The sequence below is a fragment of the Procambarus clarkii genome, chromosome 19, assembly GCF_040958095.1.
Source record: "Procambarus clarkii isolate CNS0578487 chromosome 19, FALCON_Pclarkii_2.0, whole genome shotgun sequence".
In the NCBI taxonomy this organism is placed as follows: domain Eukaryota; kingdom Metazoa; phylum Arthropoda; class Malacostraca; order Decapoda; family Cambaridae; genus Procambarus; species Procambarus clarkii.
Window position 1 is genome coordinate 3271834 of NC_091168.1, and position 19943 is coordinate 3291776.

At 45.9% G+C, this 19943-nt stretch overlaps 1 protein-coding gene across 1 annotated transcript; it reads right to left on the reverse strand.

Moving 5' to 3' along the window:
* Positions 1 to 610: 610 nt before the first annotated feature.
* Positions 611 to 11920, reverse strand: LOC138366192 (homeobox protein HOX3-like). The gene is made up of 2 exons (XM_069326917.1): positions 11809 to 11920; positions 611 to 1845 (listed from the first exon to the last, which is right to left on the reverse strand). The coding sequence occupies exons 1-2, from the start codon at positions 11822 to 11824 to the stop codon at positions 1121 to 1123; spliced, it is 741 nt and encodes a 246-aa protein (XP_069183018.1). The 5' UTR covers positions 11825 to 11920; the 3' UTR covers positions 611 to 1120.
* Between the last annotated feature and the right edge of the window lie 8023 nt (positions 11921 to 19943).

Sequence of the window (19943 nt, forward strand, 5' to 3'; positions counted from 1 at the left end):
TGCCGGGGCCCCCTTGGGGTGCGTCGTAAGTATACGCCCCACAAACGCCACCTTAAGAACCGTCAGTCCGTCGAGATCGGGTTCAGCGACGAAAGGGGGATCGACAATAAAAGGTTCCCCTCGCTCGAGACGTTGGGTACTACAGTTCTACGGGTGCAAGAGTATGCCTCCTCAAGCACCCGGGCGTCAAAATAGAAGAAGTCCAAAGAAATAATCCAAAACAAGCAAAAGGTCGGCAGGAAACGACAAGCAGATAGAAGAGGATGAGAAAAACTTAACACAAGGAAAAGGAAAAGCAATCTGGCACAATTGGAGAAGACAGCAGCAGGAGCAAAAGGTCAAAAAGAAGGACACAGGACCGTCCCATGGCGCATCACACTCCATCAGCCGACCACCAAGCCCCCTCACAGCGCCAACGGGCTGAATTGGGAGGGGGTTCCGTAAATAAATTCACGATAAACAAAATTAAAGAACTGGGCGAGACTAACTTGAGCTGCCACATCCCATTTAGGGCATTTACCTCAATAAACCTCGATGAAATCTCACTCATGTTAAAATGTTACTGAAAAATGACACCAAATAAAATTATAGTGGATAGTCACACACTTAGTTAAGCCATTGCTAAGTTTTCATATTTAATACTACTAACCAAATACATTTTCTTACATGCTAGGTAACTGATTAATCTCAAGTTTAATTAGGATAGAGTCGACTTTATACCATCTTTACAAATGTCTAAATTTATTCTTTAGTTTCACCCCCCTCCATACTCCCCTAAAGGATAACAGAACCTACACTTGCCCCATCCTGGGGGATGGGGGTGGGAGAGCGTGGAGAGAAAGGCCACCCACCACAATATATCAGGCAACACTGACGTTCCACGCTCTATGCCAACAACGGTTGTGTGGAATTTCAGCCTTCAGCACTATGTAAACATTCTAGCATCTTCGACGTCTTTAGAGATTAATAAAGATACACGCCACTAGCTATCTTTTCTGTCCATGCTGCCTCGGCGATAAATAATTGTCCTTTGGCACGAGGGGGCAGGATGGGGGGGGAAGGGAAGAGGGAAAGCCAGCCAGACTACCCATAGATGAACTAGAGATAGTCTACAGGCTGGTTAGTGTCTTTCCTCGTGTCGTAACTCATTTGTCCAATCTGTTGCGACTGAGGGCATATGCAACAGAGGGTAGGGTGGGTACTCTTGTAGGGGCGGTGGGCATGGCATGTGCAGGTTGTATTGATACCCATAATGACCTTGTCCCATCAATTGCATGTCGTATATGTTGACGGCAGGAGAGAAGTTAGTGGGCGCCATGTAGTGGGGCGTGGGTCCATGGTGTCCCGTCATGGAGGCGACCATACCGGATCTGTTGTACTGATTGGGCCCACTGTAATTGCTAGGGAAGTAGTGAAGAGCTTCTTGTAGGTGCTGAGGACTGGACACTCCCGACCCGTGTGACGACTGCTGATGACCCCCGCAGTGAAACTGGTTGGCTGGAGAGGCGTTTAATTCGCTTGAAGGGGATGTGGTTGGCATAGACCCAGCAGGTGATGCACACGGTGAACTGGGGCTCTTGTCGAATATTCCCTCGGATTTCTGCTTCTTATACTTCATCCGACGGTTCTGAAACCATACCATGATCTGCCGTTCAGACAGGCTGAGCGACGCTGCAATTTTTATCCGCCTTGCCCGACACGGGTAACTATTGAAGCGGAACTCATTCTCCAGTTCGACAAGCTGAGCTGAAGTGTAGACCGTGCGTGTTCTTCTAGCAGACCCACCTCCAGGCAGGGCAGCAGGGCTGGCGTTTAATCCTGCAGCAGTACTGCTGACTTCGTAATCTGTGGAGAAGCTAACATTAATGACTAATGCACAGCTTTGTTACAACCACTTTATGATGTGGTTCTCTGTTTAAATGGAGCACCTTAATAGGTGCTAGGACAATGCAAGAAACCATGAGTTTATTAATAATTAGAAACGCCGAACTAAAAATAGCATTTCCCAGGCAGTTAAGACCAACTTTAAGTCAACACTTCAATATTTGTTATTATTTAGGTTTTTTACTAGAAAACTGCCATCTTTGTTATTACCACTTTCGGTCTACTGTGCCTTTATTCATACAAGAATTTTCAATTATTTGCTCACAAATTATTCACCATTCAAGTCTTTACTTCATTGACAATGAACCGTGTTGTGGAGTCACCTTTATTGCTAAGCATTAAGTATATTTCCCACTCCCTGCTAACACAATCAGTTTGCACACTAGTGCATTAAGAATTGTGCTGCAACTGCATCAGATAATCTAGCAAGGTTTGCCAAGTTGGTGTAACACCATAGTACTCTCCTATTTGTGCTTGCAGAGGGTCGAGCTTTTATTATGTTCCCACCTCTCATCTGCAGTGTATAAATAGTTACAGAAGCCCTGTTTACACTAGACAATTTATTGAACCCAAGGTTAAGAGTAAAGATCCACCTACCATCAATTATTATAGTTACCAGCATCTGCCATTTAGTCCCACCTAAATTTATTATTAAAACTAGGTACTACAGTGGCAATAATATCCCTCTGGCGGTTGTTAAGGGGGCATGGGCATGGTTTCATAAAAGTTGTTCAATGTCAACCAATATTTTTTGACTAGTATATGAAAAGGGCTGCAATTGTTCCAAGTTTAAGTACTGCAGCGTAAATAGAAAAGACTTTTTGCAACGAATTTTACACATTTTCAAGTGTCAATAAACAAATACCTCGCAGATATAATCATTCTATAACACTTTTCCGACACATTAGCATATAAAGGATCCGGAGTTAAGGAGTTTCCAGAAAATCTTTAGTTTTCCCTAATACATATATTCAAAGTAACCCCCTAAAAAAATTACACAAATAGTCATGTTTATTGCCATTATAAAATCAATAAATGAACTTAGGGAAAAAACGCTTACACGGGATTGTAGAGAAACTATGTAAAGTTTAAGTTTCAAGCAAATTGTCCGATAAAAAAAAATTGACAACTAAATTTTTAACTTTTTTGAATATAACAATTTTTAATATATGCTATTGTGATAGCCGAGTCAAATTTGATTTCAGTTTTCACTTTTTTTATAATCATTTGACCATTTTGGAATAATTGACACCTTCACTATTTGTTTTCTCCTTATTTATGCTATGATGCCGAGACTGGCCAGATGAAACCCTTTTCATATACAACGAGTCAGAAGTTCGAAATCTAGCTAGTATTCATTTAATGCATTTTCTTTGCCATCTGGAGCCCTTGCCCCCCAAGAGCCAAACTCAAAAACACAAGTGACAAATATACTTCGACGTATTTCACTTTTGTGGACGTACAGTGTTTTAGAAGTTTTACACCGTTTACGGCCTTCAGAAGAGGGGTTCATCCTTCCAGGGCTGGAAAGGGGGAGCGGGAGGGATTAATAAGCTTAAACTAACTCAAATACGTACTATTAACGTGCCACCAAGAAGTCTTTGGGGAAAAGTTCCAAGAGCGAGCAATAGACATAAAAGTGATTGTTCCAGTTCTTCCGAAAATAATGCTGTTTTGAGAACTGTCCACTCAGACTAATTTTGCCACGAGGGAGTTTATTAGGCAGTGCCACTCGTCCTGTGAGTGGATATACACCATAGTAGCATTTAGAAGACCCCCCCCCCTTCAGCCTTAAGGAAAAGGCACCCGCTGGGTTGTTCATCTTTACACTTATCCAGATTCAGCCGAGACTTTCTTTACGGTCAAGTGGTGGTGGAGACGACGACGAAAAATTAACATTTGTCAACCTTTTAATTCCCCCCCCCCCCAACCCCCCAATCTTGCAAGTGCTAAATGGAGAGTTTAGAACCGCATCTATATTTGCCAAATAATGTTCTAACAACTCAACAATGTAGGGTTTATTATTCTCCACTTTTTAATATATAAAATATCCACAGTCCCGTAGATAGTGGTCAAGGCGGTGTCCGTCACTCCAGATGCTGCAACTAAACTGCTCAACTGTTTTCATTCCGAATCTCTGGATATTTCAATCCTAGACCGATTCTCGCTATTACGGATTCTCTCCCGCGGTCACAACTCTTCGTTCATAATGACTGGCAATGCCAGCTGCAATCATGTTGTACCAGCGTACTGTCACCGATTTGCGACTATCCTCCTTTCCTCAGTTACCTCGGCACCGAGGTAAGGCCCTGAATAGCTCTAATTTTATAGTCTTTGGCATAATTAATATCGTCACCTTCAACAGCCAGAGGGAGTGTGGATGGTTCAAATTAGAGCGTTTTTAAAGGTATAGATGGGTAAAACACATGGGCGAAGTATACCATGACACTTTAAGATGTCTGCGAGGTTCACATAATCTTAAACAGTGACTTAACAGCTTCCACCAAGATTTACTTCCCCTTCTCCCTCCAGTCTACTAATACCTCCAGTCACTCAGACACGATAAGCATCAATACAACACCTCACCGCGACCCTTCCTCCCCTTCGTGATCCATCTTAGTGCCTGAAAGCACTATCCCTCAAACAATGCAATGGGTGTTTTTTTTTTTTTTTTTTTTTTTTTTTAAGATATATACAAGAGTTGTTACATTCTTGTACAGCCACTAGTACGCGTAGCGTTTCGGGCAGGTCCCTGGAATACGATCCCCTGCCGCGTAGAATCGTTTTTTCATCCAAGTACACATTTTACTGTTGCGTTAAACAGAGGCTACAGTTAAGGAATTGCGCCCAGTAAATCCTCCCCGGCCAGGATACGAACCCATGACATAGCGCTCGCGGAACGCCAGGCGAGTGTCTTACCACTACACCACGGAGACTGTCAGGGTTACACTCAGGGTGGTCTCTAGGCGGTGTTTGTGGGGTGGAGGAGGACCCCCCTCCCACCCCACACATTTGGTAGGTAACAAGGCTGGGGGGGGGGGTGGAGAGGTGGGGGGGGGGGGTTGAGAGGTGGAGGCGACTGTTGGTAGTGGCGCACGGAAAAGTACTTTAGTACCGACTGGATGGGTAGCAAGAAGATTTAGAACTTAACCTTCCCCCCCCCCCCCCTTCCCCCCGCAACCCCCACTATAATGGCTTTTGGGTACTGTTTCGTCTTTAGCAAGTTACTGATACCAGGCTCGGAGGGAGGGATTCGAGTATTTAATGTATACTAGTGCATAATTTTTGTATTTTGGGGTAAACTAAATCTCACAAATTTTTCCAAGTGCTACTCTCGTAGCCTGATGGATAGCGCGCAGGACTCTTAATTCTGTGGCGCGGGTTCGATTCCCGCACGAGGCAGAAACAAATGGGCAAAGTTTCTTTCACCCTATGCCCCTGTTACCTAGCAGTAAATAGGTACCTAGGTGTTAGTCAGCTGTCACGGGCTGCTTACTGGGGGTGGAGGCCTGGTCGAGGACCGGGCCGCGGGGACACTAAAGCCCCAAAATCATCTCAAGATGACCTCAAGATAACTTGTTCAAAATATAAAATTATCCGATAGTCAGCGGAAAATTAAAATCAAGTAATTATCAATAGAAGGCACCAAACTAGGAAGGCTATGTAGCACCATCATATGTGCAGGATAATCAGAGGGCACTAAATATCACCAAAGATGCAATACGAGAACAGAAACGCACAAGGCGAACGAAATCAAAAGTAACCGAGTCACCAAGATTTCTATCAAGGGACAAGCAACCATGGGGGAAGGTCTGAAAACAAAAACATGCATGTCCTGGAAGTCAGGACATTCAACAAGGATATGCACAAACGAAAGGGGGACAATGCAATTTGGACACTAAGGAGGCAGGCAGCGCTCTATTGAGTGCAAGTTAAATGGGTAACCTTGCTAGAGCCGTTTCCCATCGCCAGTTACAGTGGCAGGAGAAAGGCCACTGGGACACACGACTCCTAAGAGTACGCAGTTTGTTATCAATAACTGAAAACCAACAACTCTGCCAGTGGACAAGGATAGAGGCATGAATAACTGGGTAAAAGTCTTACTCAGGAATACCTTAAAGGGAGATAGGACAAATGTGGATAGCTTCCTTAACTGCAGCATCCGCACGCTCATTTAAAGACACCAACATGGCTGGGAACTCGACAAAACAACCGACTTAAATTTACTAGAGATAAGAAACGGCCAATGTTGAAAATCTATGATCACCGGGTGGACCGGGTTAAAGGACCCTAAAGACATTAGGGCACTATAAGAGTCTACCACCACTACAAAGGAGGATTGAGACCAGGAAAGCAGGAGACTAAGAGCATAAAGTTCTGCTGTGAAGATGCTAGCCTCCAGAGGAAGGCAACACATACAAAGTGTGATCAGGAAAAAACCAGCATCCCACACCTTCAGCAGACTTAGACCCATCGGTGAAGATGGGAACGGAGTGAGAGTAAGAAAAGTACCCAAAGAAGAGGCATTTCAGAACTGTAGGAGGAGTAAAAGCTTTAGTGAAATGGGTCAGAAGTACAAAATTTGGGAAGGGGGATCCTCCATGGGGGGGCAGGGATGGAACAATACGAGGAGAAACATTGGTAATACGAACAGAAAGAGTATCTTTTATGCGAGACAAACGGACAGAAAGAGGAAGGTGGTGAAGAGGAACTACAGGTGGGGGTAAAAGTCAAAGCAAGATAGAGGCGCGAGTGAGGATGCTGTAAGGATCGTGCAAGATAGCGAAGACTTTAACGAACACCGTGGTCCTGGAGAGAAAGCCAGTGTCAGCGTACAAGCAGAGGGTAGGCGTTTAACGAAAAGCACCAGAGCTGAAACGCAACCCAGTATGGTGCAAAGGATCAAGATGGCGAAAAGTAGAAGCAGAAGAGTATGCAGGGCAACCATAATCTGGTATAGATAGGACGAGCGAGAATGCAAATAGAAGAGTGTGCACCTATTCGCTCCCCAAGAAGTATGGGACAAAACCAAGTAGGTTAAAGGCCTTAGAGCATTCAACACAGAGGTAAGAGACATGGGGCGACCAAGACAAACAAGTGTCAAAGATTAACCCCAAAAGCTTCGTGGAATCTTTGTACTCTAGGAGATGACCATGAGTGACAGAGGGACGAAGAACGATCCCACTTCCGAGTAAAAGTTATGGCACAAGTTTTAGTAGTAGAGAACTTTAAGCCATGATTGGTGGCCCAAGATGACACGGCATCAATCGCAAGTTGAAGCCGCTGTTGAAAGAGGCGCGAAACACCACCCCAACAGCAAAAATTAAGATCGGCAACAAAGGGTGGAGAAGACGCCAGAAGGAAGGGAGGAAAGAAGGCCATTTAGGGCAACCAGAAAAAGTGTAGTACTCATAACACTACGTTGGGGCACACCTTCATACTGCCGAAAAGATGCAGAGAGAGTGGTGCCGAGCCTGACTAAAGATACAAGACAGAAACCTTTGAAGGACGAGGGGGAAGATTACCATGGCAAAGGCCAAAAGAACGAAGTTGGGACTGAATATGGTATCTCCAATTCGTTTCGTAAGCCTTTTCCAGGTCAAAAAGGACAGCAACAACCGAGCTCTTCACAGCAAAAGCAGTACGAAAATAGACCAAGTTTACCAGGACATCAGTCGTACTGCGGTACTTGCGAAAACCAAATCAAGTAGGAGAGAGTTGGTGATGTTCCAGGAATAACATCAGACTGACATTTACCATGCGCTCAAAGAACTTTCAAATAACTCTTGAGAGCAGTAGAGCGGAAGTCCTTAAGGATCGTACCGAGAGACCCTGGTTTCCGAATAGGGAGTACAAAGGCATCGAGCCAGTCCTCAGGGACGGACGATGACTCCCAGACCTGGTTATACAGACTAAATACCTAGACATGCATGGAGGGAGAGGGCGAAGCATCTCATAATGAGCGTCATCCGAGCCCGCCGCCGTAAATTCACAGAGGGCCTGGGCAGACTGAAGTTCAGAAAGAGATAGGATCGTTATAGGGAAGGTGGAGACGAGTGTGGAAATCTAAAAGACAAGATTCAAGAACAGGCATACGAAGAAGGAAGCATCGAGGAAGATGAGAACCAGAGCCAACGGAAGAAAAGTGGGAACCCAGTTCGGTCGCGAACTTCACTGGATCCACCACAAGAGTTCCACGGAGGTGGAGAACCGGCTTGACATCTGGAACGAACTTTCCCGCAATCTTGCAGATTTTCTTTCAGATCTGCAGCAGAGGAGTATTGGACGTAATGGTGGAAACATTTCCAACTCACGTTTAGCTGTATGGATGTTCCTACAGGCCACAGCACTTTCCTTCCGAAACAAAAAAAGAATCTGCCGTCTGCAGGCGGCGGAGTTTCTTCCAGGCTGCACGCTTAGAGTGGACAGCCTGAGCACAGTCCGCATTCCACCAGGGTACGCACTTCCATGCGCCACAGGAGGAAAAGCGAGGAATAGACCGGAGGGCAGCGTTGAAGACTGTCATAAAGAAGTAGGGCGCGAGAAAGAGGCAGAGAAGAGAGGTCAGATAATTGCATGGAGGGAGAATAGGCTCCAGTCAGCCTGCCACCAAGGGAAGGACACGCGAGGGTGGAAAGAGAAAAAGGAAACTAGGAATGGGGAAGTGATCACTTATGGATGTCATCAAGAACGTGCCACGTGAAACCTAAGTAAAGGGACAACGTGCAGAGAGAAAGACCGAGAAAGGAAAGGGTGCGAGTTAGAGATTCCACACATGTGGGCTCACCAGAATTCAGAAGAGAGAAGAAGCGAGAACGAACGGTTCGAGAAGACGGCCTCGGGTGTTTGTCAGAATATTACCCCAGAGGCAATGTCGACAGTTTAAATCACCCAAAAGGAGCACCTGCTCTGGCAAGGAGTTCAGGTGGTGTTTAAGATCAGGAAAGGAAAGCAGGACTTTTTTTTTGGGGGGGGGGGGGAGAAGACCTGGAACAGACTACCATTTACATACAAAAACACAGGCAGCAGAACAATGGATAGGTGATGGAAGAAATAGGAGGACGAAGGGAATATCAGAACGAATTAAGAGAGCAGTCCCTGCAAGAACTAGGGGGGGGGGGTAGAAAGGAATAACTACGTAAGTGACCAGGACGAGCACCAAGCATTGGTTCCTGGAGAGAAACACAATGTGGAGAAAACTAATTAAATGTGGGAGTTCATGGAAGTTCGCATAAAATCCACGAATATTCCACCGAAGAATAGACATTATCAAAGAGAAAGGACAGTAACAGAACAAGAAATAAAGGTAAAGAACAGTTTATTAAAGAATTTCAGAGTCAGGAATCAGCAAAATCTGGGTTAGGGGGCCATAGGTACACTTACGGATAGAGGGAAGGGAGCGAGAGGACACACCATAGGCGGACTGATGAGATCCGGAGGAGGAGACAACTGAGAGGGGCAGGCAAAGACAGCTGGACGAGGGAGGGGCAGAAATCAGGGAGTGCACCTCGGCAAGGGCAGCAACCGAGAGGGAATCGGGGGTCGAAAGAAACCTCCATGTTTGGGACCGGGGGTCCGACCACTGAAATGGGAGGGGGACGTAGTGACAGTCAGAGGGAGGGGACTTCTTACCTGCTGGAGAGGAGCCAGGCTTACATTTCTGACTAAGAGACAGGCGTTCCAGTAACAACGTACCGGGCGACAGACTCCATGGTCTCAGCAGGAGATGAGGAACGAGAGCAAACACGAAGATTGCTTGGAGGATTATGGATATCAGCCTGGACAGACAGGTGGCGTGGAGGGTCAAGAGACTTTGGGGGGGGGGGGGGGGGAAGAAAGTGAGGAGAGATGGGGAAAAAGACAAGAGATATGGTGGACTGGGTAGGATAAGGCAGGAACCCCCCAGATGGAGAACCAGAAGGGAGACCTTCCAGGAAAGAAGGCAAAGAAATAGGGAAGGAGGTGGGTGTGGTCGGGTTTAAGGCCTGGAAACGGTTGAGACTGGGGAAGGTGGGAAGGACGAGGAGAGGTAGAACGCAACACGCGAAAGGGACGAGACGAACTTTGCGTCTCTTCCGGAAAATAAGACATTATCAAGGTGCTTCAAGTTGAGGACGGCTTCCTGGAGTTTATAGTGTATACACGAGCATGAGAAGGTAGGGTGGGCCTCACCGCAATTGAGGCAGCGAGCCTGGAGAGAAGTGCACTCTGACTTAGAATTTCTCATCCCCACACATGGAACAGAGACAGTACTTGTCCATTTGAGGACACCTCGCCAGAACTTCCAACAGTTATTGCAAGGGCTAGGAGGGGGAATGTACTCTTGAACGGAGCATCTGGCACCAGCAAGAACAGAGGGCGGAGGGACACGTTTACACGACCACGAGGGGGTCGAGTAAACTTGTCTACCTGGAGGACAGAATGGCCTTGGGCTTCGAGGATATGTCTAATATCCTCATGGCAATCTTTTAGGTTCCAAACACCAGTTGCAACATTGTGTGGGAGGAGAACACTGCCAACATTGGCATTTAACCGAGCGTTTTTAGAGACCCGAACAGGGGTCTCTTCAATGCAGGACAAAGCTAAGGGATTAGCTGCATCCTGAGAAGGAGCAGCGACGACACGCGTACCGTAATTGGTGGAGCTAAAAGTAATAGAGGCATACGAATCAATAAGGTTTTTATGGAGGGAGAAATGGTCAGGGGGGGGGGGGGGGGGAAGTAAAATCCAGATGCTCTAGATAATGTATTTAGCCCACATAGCGGGACCAAATAAGGCGTTTTAAGTATTATTACACGAAGGAATCGTGCGAGTGCGGCCGTGTCGGCGACAGCGTTGAGAACCACCCCCCTCCCCCCCCCCCCCCCCCCCCAAGAGAGAGGCGCAGTAGTCACAATGAGAGACTGAGCCGTGCCAGAGGACGAGGTGGTCACCACTGGGGACTGAGAACTCTACCCTACTGCAGAGGAGGGAGGGGAGTAGTCAGGAGGGAGGAGCCCAGTGCAGCAGGGGTTATAGGGCCTGGTCGTCCAACACAGTTGGACTCCGAGGCTTGGTCGCCCACCCCACGAGTCTGAGAAGGTACAAGGAAAACATTATTCGACATGAAAAAAGAGGAAAAAGTTATTCACGAATGTGCCCCCACACCCACCATGGAGCCACAATTATAGACTGGACACCCAACAAGAAACTCTTGCCGATTTTGCCGGTATCGGTTTGTATATATTGAAGAGTATATACAAATACCCATCCCCCCCCCTGTAAACAGCTGGGTATAAGGTGGCTTTAGTGAGCAGTGCGTCGGTCGAGTTTAACAGCGGTTGTTGACAACCTGACCAAATATATCAACTGGTGGCCAGGCGCGGCCGCCACCACTCCAGACCTGCTTCCTTCACCTAATTAACCCCCCCCCCCCCTCAATTTCTTCATCTACAGCCCTTATTATGTTTTTTACGTTATGTTTACACCGCCTCTACGCATTTAGAAAAACTTTAAATTATATACATAGTGAAAAATACGACTTCTCAAAGACAATCGACAAGCTCTGCTGATCAAACTTTAAAAAATGATAGTTACAACCTTATGTATACCCACCAACCTGTTGGCGGGTGGGTTACACGGGTGTATATCATTATTATTTATTCTGTCTACAGTTCCATACTAACTTAAGGGGTTGGGTAGGATGGCCAGTACTATTCAATATATACAAAGCTCCACCCAGGTAAAATGAGTATGAATTAAAGACTACTCAAAATTCCCAGGAAGAATATGCATGCAAGAATAATCAGACTTTCAACACATACATACACCCAAACATACACACATTAAAAACCTATACATATATATAACCTCTCTGACATTTAACGAAACAAAGCAAGACAAAATTGCATTAAACAAAACTCAAAGCAAATAAACGGGAGATACCTGGAGAATAACCCATCCTGTCAGAGACCAAGGCTGAACTGAGGAGGAACAAGGCAACTAGAAAACATTACAACTAAGAACGTGGAGGTGGGGGGGACGGGGGGGATTTTTTTTATAAAGAAAACCAAAGAAGGAGAAACAAATATAACCTGACAGGCCTCTTCAACGTACACAACGCAACTTGAAGCCCAGTGTGTTTAACTCACGTTTATTTAAACTGATATAAATTTTCTTAAATCATCAAATATGTTTCTTCACCAGACTTATCCAGAATGGTTAACTCTCGTAACTTATACCAATCATTTTATTCACGCGAACTAACAAGGAAATTGGATAGTTTAGCGAGCAGGAACATCTGATGCTCTCAATTTATAATCTAGATATTACGGTATGTGCTTCTGATTCATCTCGTTTTCCGATAATATTCAAATTAACTAAATTAAATCTAAAATCTGAGTTAAAAGATATTGTAAGAGCATAGGTATTTCTTGCCTAATTTTATAACCGAGCTTAAAGACATAATTGTTACGGATTTTCTGTAAGAGACGTACGTATAGGAGACGTAAGAGACATACGTCTGTAAGAGACATATAGAAGACGTAAGAGACGTATAGGAGACGTAAGAGAGATACGTGTGTAAGTGACGTATAGGAGATGTAAGAAACATACGTCTGTAAGAGACATATAGAAGACGTAAGAGACATACGTCTGTAAGAGACATATAGAAGACGTAAGAGACATATAGAAGACGTAAGAGACATACGTCTGTAAGAGACATATAGAAGACGTAAGAGACATACGTCTGTAAGAGACGTATAAGAGACGTAAGAGACATACGTCTGTAAGAGACATATAGAAGACGTAAGAGACATACGTCTGTAAGAGACGTATAGGAGACGTAAGAGACATACGTGTACAAGTGACGTATAGAAGACGTAAGAGACATACGGCTGTAAGAGACATATAAGAGACATACGTGTGTAAGTGATGTATAGATGTAAGAGACATACGTCTGTAAGAGACATACGTCTGTAAGAGACATACGTCTGTAAGAGACATACGTCTGTAAGAGACATACGTCTGTAAGAGACATATAGAAGACGTGAGACAGACGTAGAGGAGACGTAAGAGACATTCGTCTGTATCCAACACCAGGTAGCCAAGATGGCCGTATGACTCGTCAGCTAGTGGCAATTCCCAAACCATAAGGAAACTTTCCTTAACATACATACACATATATAATCTAAATACATTTATATATTAAATAAACTCGCAATTAGAAGGAATAGAAAAAGGAGAAATAGGAGAGAAGTGTAATGAGATAGAGAAAGAGAGCGTAAGAGTGTGGACGAGAAACAGTCCCATCTGTGGCTGGGAGTTCCGCCTGGTGATCCATCACAGCCCATTGACAAATTCGAAGCAGAAATTAATTTTGACCATATTCCTTTAATTTTGACCGCCGCCTCTTCTTCCTCCACATTCTTGTACATTTACCAGTATTATTGCTAGCTGTATTCACTTAGTTGTGCTTGCGGTGGTTGAGTTCTGGTCCTTAGGCCAGCCTCTCAACTGACAATCAATCAACTGTTACTAACTATTTTATCACACACACACACACACACACACACACACACACACACACACACACACACACACACACACACACACACACACACACACACACACACACGGGGGCTCGCTGGCTGAGTGGACAGCGCACTAGACTCGTGGATCTAGAGACCAGGGTTCGATCCCGGCAGCTGGCGGAAAAACAAATGGGCAGAGTTTCCTTCAACTTGATGCCCCTGTTACCTAGCAGTAAATAGGTACCTGGGAGTTAGACAACTGCTACGGGCTGCTTCCTGGGCGTGTACTCACCTAATTGTGCTTGCGGGGGTTGAGCTTTGGCTCTTTGGTCCCGCCTCTCAACTGTCAATCAACTGGTGTACAGATTCCTGAGCCTACTGAGCTCTATCATATCTACATAAGAAACTGTGTATGGAGTCAGCCTCCACCACATCACTTCCTAGTGCATTCCATTTATTAACTACTCTGACTCTGAACAAATTCTTTCTAACGTCTCTATGACTCCTCATCTGGGTACTAAGTTTCCACCTGTGTCCCCTTGTTCGTGTCCCACCCGTGCTGAAGAGTTTGTCTTTGTCCACCCTGTCAATTCCCCTGAGAATTTTGTAGGTGGTTATCATGTCTCCCCTTACTCTTTTGTTTTCCAGGGATGTGAGGTTCAGCTCCTTTAGCTTTTCCTCGTAGCTCATTCCTCTCAGTTCCGGGACGAGCCTGAAGGCATACCACTGAATCTTCTCTATATTTGTCTTGTGTTTAAATAGGTATGGACTCCTGGCTGGAGCTGCATACTCCAGTATTGGTTTTACATAAGTGGTATACAGGGTCCTGAACATATTTTTACACAAGTTTCTAAAGGCAGTTCTTATGTTGGCCAGTCTAGCATATGCCGCTGATGATATTCTTTTGATGTGGGCCTCTGGGGACAGGTTCGGTGTGATATCAACCCCCAGATCTTTCTCTCTATTTGACTCCTGCAGGATTTCACCTCCCAGATGATACCTTGTGTTCAGCCTTCTGCTCCCTTCGCCTAATTTCATTACTTTACACTTTCCTGAGTTGAACTTTAGCAGCCATTTTCTAGATCATTCCTCCAGTTTGTCCAGGTCATCCTGTAGTCTCTGTCTATCTTCATCCGTCTTGATTCTTCTCATAATTTTTGCACCAACAGCAAACATTGAGAGGAATGAGTCTATACCCTCCGGAAGATCGTTTACATATATTAGAAACAGGATGGGTCCAAGTACTGAGCCCTGTGGGACTCCGCTGGTGACATTTCGCCACTCTGATGTCTCCCCCCTCACTGTTACTCGCTGTTTCCTGTTGCTTAAGTATTCCCTTATCCACTGGAGCACCTTCCCTTTTACTCCTGATTGTTGCTCCAACTTTTTTAACAGCCTTTTATGGGGTACTGTATCAAAGGCTTTCTGGCAATCAAGGAAAATGCAGTCTGCCCACTCTTCTCTTTCCTGCCAAATTTTTGTTGTCTGGTCATAGAATTCTATTAAACCTGTGAGGCACGATTTACTATCCCTGAACCAATGTTGGTGGTGCGTTACAAAGTTATTTCCCTCCAGGTGCTCTACGAGCCTTTTCCTCATGATCTTCTCCATCACCTTGCATGGTATACACGTTAGGGAAACTGGCCTGTAGTTCAGTGCCTCTTGCCTGTCACCCTTCTTGTATATTGGGACTACGTTAGCTGTCTTCCAACTTTCTGGTAAGTCTCCTGTTTCCAGTGACCTGTTATACACCATAGAGAGTGGCACACTTAGTGCTTCTGCATCTTCCTTTAGTATCCATGGTGAGATTCTATCAGGCCCAACAACCTTTGTCACATCCAGCCCCAGCAGTCACCTTTTGACCTCATCACTGGTGAGGTCAAATTCCTCCAAGGTTGGTAGCTTTGCAACCTCCTCATTTAGTGCAGGGGCTTCTCTTTGTTCTATTGTGAAGACCTCCTGGAATCTCTTGTTGAGTTCTTCACACACCTCCTTGTCATTCTCTATGTATCTGTTCTCCCCTTTTCGCAGTTTCATCACTTGTTCCTTCACCGCTGTTTTCCTCCTGATGTGGCTGTGGAGCAGCTTTGGCTTGGTCTTGGCTTTACTCGCTATGTCATTTTCATACTGTCTCTCTGCTTCCGTCCTCACTCTGAGGTACTCATTTCTGGCCCTCTGGTGTCTCTCCCTACTCTCCGGTGTTCCGTTATTTTTGTAGTTTCTGCATGTTGTTTTACTCAGTTGTTTCGCTACATTGCATTCCCTTTTTTCCAAAATCCCAAAACCCATTCATTGGGTTTTTCTGTTGTTTTTCGTTTTTCTCCTTTTGGACTTGGATACACCGGTCTACAGTTTCCTGGCACTTCTGGGTGACAAAATCCATCATGTCCTGCACATTCTTGTCTCTATGTTCTGTTTCCCATGGTATTCCTCTGAGGAAGTTACTCATCTCGTCATATTTTCCTCTACGGTAATTTAGCCTTTGTCCCTCCAATCCCATCCTTGGATAGGTTATCCCTACCTCCACCAAGTACTCAAAAGTCAGTACACTGTGGTCACTCATTCCTATGGGGGCTTCAACTTTGACTTCCCTTATTTCTGTGTGTGTGTGGGTGGGTTAAAAAATTTAATCGTCAGTAACAGTTGATTGATTGGCAGCGAAAGATCAGAGCTCAACCCCTGCAAGCAAAACTAGGTGAATACACAAACACACACACACACACACACAAAACACACACACACACACATACACACACACACACACACACACACACACACACACACACACACACACACACACACACACACACACACACACACACACAGAGCCTACCACTCTCCATAGTGTATAACAAATCACTGGCAACAGGGGAACTGCCAGATATTTGGAAAGCAGCTAACGTAGTCCCGATATACAAGAAAGGGGATAGACAGGAGGCACTGAACTACAGGCCAGTGTCCCTAACCTGCATACCATGCAAGCTGATGGAGAAGATTGTGCGAAAAAAACTAGTGGAGCATCTGGAGCGAAGGAACTTTGTAACACAGCATCAACATGGGTTCAGGGATGGCAGGTCCTGCCTCACAGGGTTACTTGAATTCTACGACCAGGCAACAAAAATAAGGCAAGAAAGAGAAGGGTGGGCAGACTGCATATTTTTGGATTGTCAGAAAGCCTTTGATACAGTGCCACACAAGAGGCTAGTGCGAAAGTTGGAGATGCAGGCTGGAGTGAGAGGGAAGGTACTCCGGTGGATAGAGGAATACCTAAGCAACAGGAGACAACGAGTCTGTGTGAGGGGTGAGGTCTCAGATTGGCGAGACGTCACAAGTGGAGTCCCGCAGGGGTCAGTCCTTGGACCTATACTGTTTCTGGTATATGTAAATGATCTCCCAGAGGGTATAGATTCGTTCCTCTCAATGTTTGCCGACGATGCAAAAATTATGAGGAGGATTGAAACAGAGGATGATAGTAGGAGGCTACAAGATGACCTGGATAGACTGAGTGAATGGTCCAACAAATGGCTCTTGAAGTTCAACCCGAGTAAATGCAAAGTAATGAAACTAGGCAGTGGAAACAGGAGGCCAGGCACAGGATACAGAATAGGAGATGAAGTACTTAATGAAACAGACAGAGAGAAAGATCTAGGAGTTGATATCACACCAAACCTGTCTCCTGAAGCCCACATAAAGAGAATAACGTCTGCGGCATATGCGAGGCTGGCTAACATCAGAACGGCGTTCAGGAACCTGTGTAAGGAATCATTCAGAATCTTGTACACCACATATGTAAGACCAATCCTGGAGTATGCGGCCCCAGCATGGAGCCCGTACCTTGTCAAGCACAAGACGAAGCTGGAAAAAGTCCAAAGGTATGCTACTAGACTAGTCCCAGAACTAAGAGGCATGAGTTATGAGGAAAGGCTGCGGGAAATGCACCTCACGACACTGGAAGACAGAAGAGTAAGGGGGGACATGATCACAACCTACAAAATCCTCACGGGAATCGACCGGGTAAACAAGGATGAACTTTTCAACACTGGTGGGACGCGAACAAGGGGACACAGGTGGAAGCTGAGTACCCAAATGAGCCACAGAGACGTTAGAAAGAACTTTTTCAGTGTCAGAGTAGTTAGCAAATGGAATGCATTAGGAAGTGATGTGGTGGAGGCTGACTCCATACACAGTTTCAAATGTAGATATGATAGAGCCCAATAGGCTCAGGAATCTGTACACCAGTTGATTGACGGTTGAGAGGCGGGACCAAAGAGCCAGAGCTCAACCCCCGCAAGCACAATTTGGTGAGTACACACACACACACACACACACACACCCTACCTGCCCCAACCCCTGTCAGCCTCCCACTAAGTACCCACCTAAGGCACCCTCCCCCCATCCACCCCTCTCCTCCCACTCACCCCCCTCCTCCCACTCACCCCTCCCCCCAGGACCTCCCTTCTCCCCCATCCCCTTAGCCCTCCCTTCTCCCACATGCCCTTTTGTCTCTCCCATCCACAATCCCTCCGTTCTCCCCCACCCAACCTAAGCCTTCCCCTCTCCACCACTCGCCAAAATCCTCCCCTCTTCCTCACCCACCTCACCCTTCCCTTTTCCCCCACTCCCCCCACGCCCTCCCCCCTTTACTGCCCCCCCAAACCCCCCCTTCTCCCCCATCCCCCCAACCCTCCTCCTCTCACCCACCCCCTCCCTCCCCCTCCCCCCATCCCCCCAAGCCGTTCCTCCTCCACCAGTCTCCCCGTACCAGATCCTCCCAGCTCCCGCTCACCCCAGACCCCACAGGTCCCACCAGAGGAGAAGCAGAAGAGAGTCAGTTTCAGGGTAATGTACTCGAACATAGATGGAATCACAAGCAAGGCAAGTGAACTAAGGGAAAATGCACAAGAAGTGAACCCAGATGTAATCGGACTCACTGAAACAAAACTCTCTGGAATCATAACGAATGCCGTGTTTCCCCAGGAGTACACAGTAATAAGGAAAGAGAGGGGAAGGTTGGGGAGGAGGCGGAGTGCCCTACTCGTGAGAGAGGAATGGAGTTTTAAGGAGATAGCTATCCAGGGCAGTGAGGGGTTTCAGAGACTACATAGCAGGCACCATGACAATGGGAGGACCAAGAATAGTAGTAGCAGTAATATATAACCCTCCACCATATGACAGAAGACCCAGTCAAGAGTACGAAAACAACATGGCAGTTAACACTATAATTGAGAGGGCAGCCTCTGCTGCCTGTAGAAATAGATCCCACCTGTTCATCATGGGGGACTTCAATCATGGAAGAATTGACTGGGAGAACTAGGAACCGCATGAGGGCGAGGATACGTGGAGAGACAAACTACTGGAGGTGGTGACTAGAAACTTTTTAACCCAGCATGTCAGAGAACCCACAAGGATGAGAGGAAATGACGAACCAGCGAGACTCGACCTGGTCTTCACCCTGAACGACTCTGACATAAGAGAAATCGGTTTTGAGGCCCCAGTAGGAATGAGCGACCACAGTGTGTTGGTGTTTGAGTACCTAATTGAAGAAGGGTTATTGAACTCGAGGAGGGATACCGAAACCAAAAGGTTAGTATACCGAAAAGGAAACTATGAGGAGGTAAGAAAATTTCTAACAGATATAGTATGGGAAACAGAGCTCAGGGAAAAGACGGCCGAAGATATGATGGACTACATAACGCAAAAGAGCAAGGACGCAGCAAACAAGTTTGTCCCAGCCCAAAAGGAAAACAGTGAAATGAAGATGAGAAACCCATGGTTTAATCAGAGATGTAGGTTAGCTAAGCAGAAAAGTAAAAGGGCATGGAGAAACTATAGGAATAACAGGACACTGGAGAGCAGAGAAAGATACCAGAATGCCAGAAATGAATATGTCAGGATGAGAAGAGAGGCAGAGAGACAATACGAAAATGACATCGCAAGCAAGGCAAAGACTCAGCCTAAATTGTTGCATAGCCACATCAGGAGAAAAACAACAGTAAAGGAACAAGTTATGAATTTAAGGATAGGGGCAGAAGGATTCACTTCAAACGACAAGGAAGTGTGTGAGGAACTGAATAAGAAATTCCAGGAGGTGTTCACCTTAGAGCAAGGAGAAATCCCAGAGATAAGAGAGGGAATAGCTAACCAGGAACGACTGGAAGAGTTTGAGATTACCAAGCGGGGAAGTAAGGAAGTGTTTACTAGAGTTGGATGTGACAAAGGCTATAGGCCCAGATGGAATCTCCCCTTGGATACTAAAGGAAGAAGCAGAAGAACTGTGCGTACCACTCTCCATAGTGTATAACAAATCACTGGCAACAGGGGAACTGCCAGAAATTTGGAAAGCAGCTAACCTAGTCCCGATATACAAAAAAGGGGATAGACAAGAGGCACTGAATTACAGGCCAGTGTCCCTAACCTGCATACTATGCAAGCTGATGGAGAAGATTATGCGAATAAAGCTAGTGGAGCACCTGGAGCGAAAGAACTTTGTAACACAGCATCAACATGGGTTCAGGGATGGCAGGTCCTGCCTCACAAGGTTACTTGAAT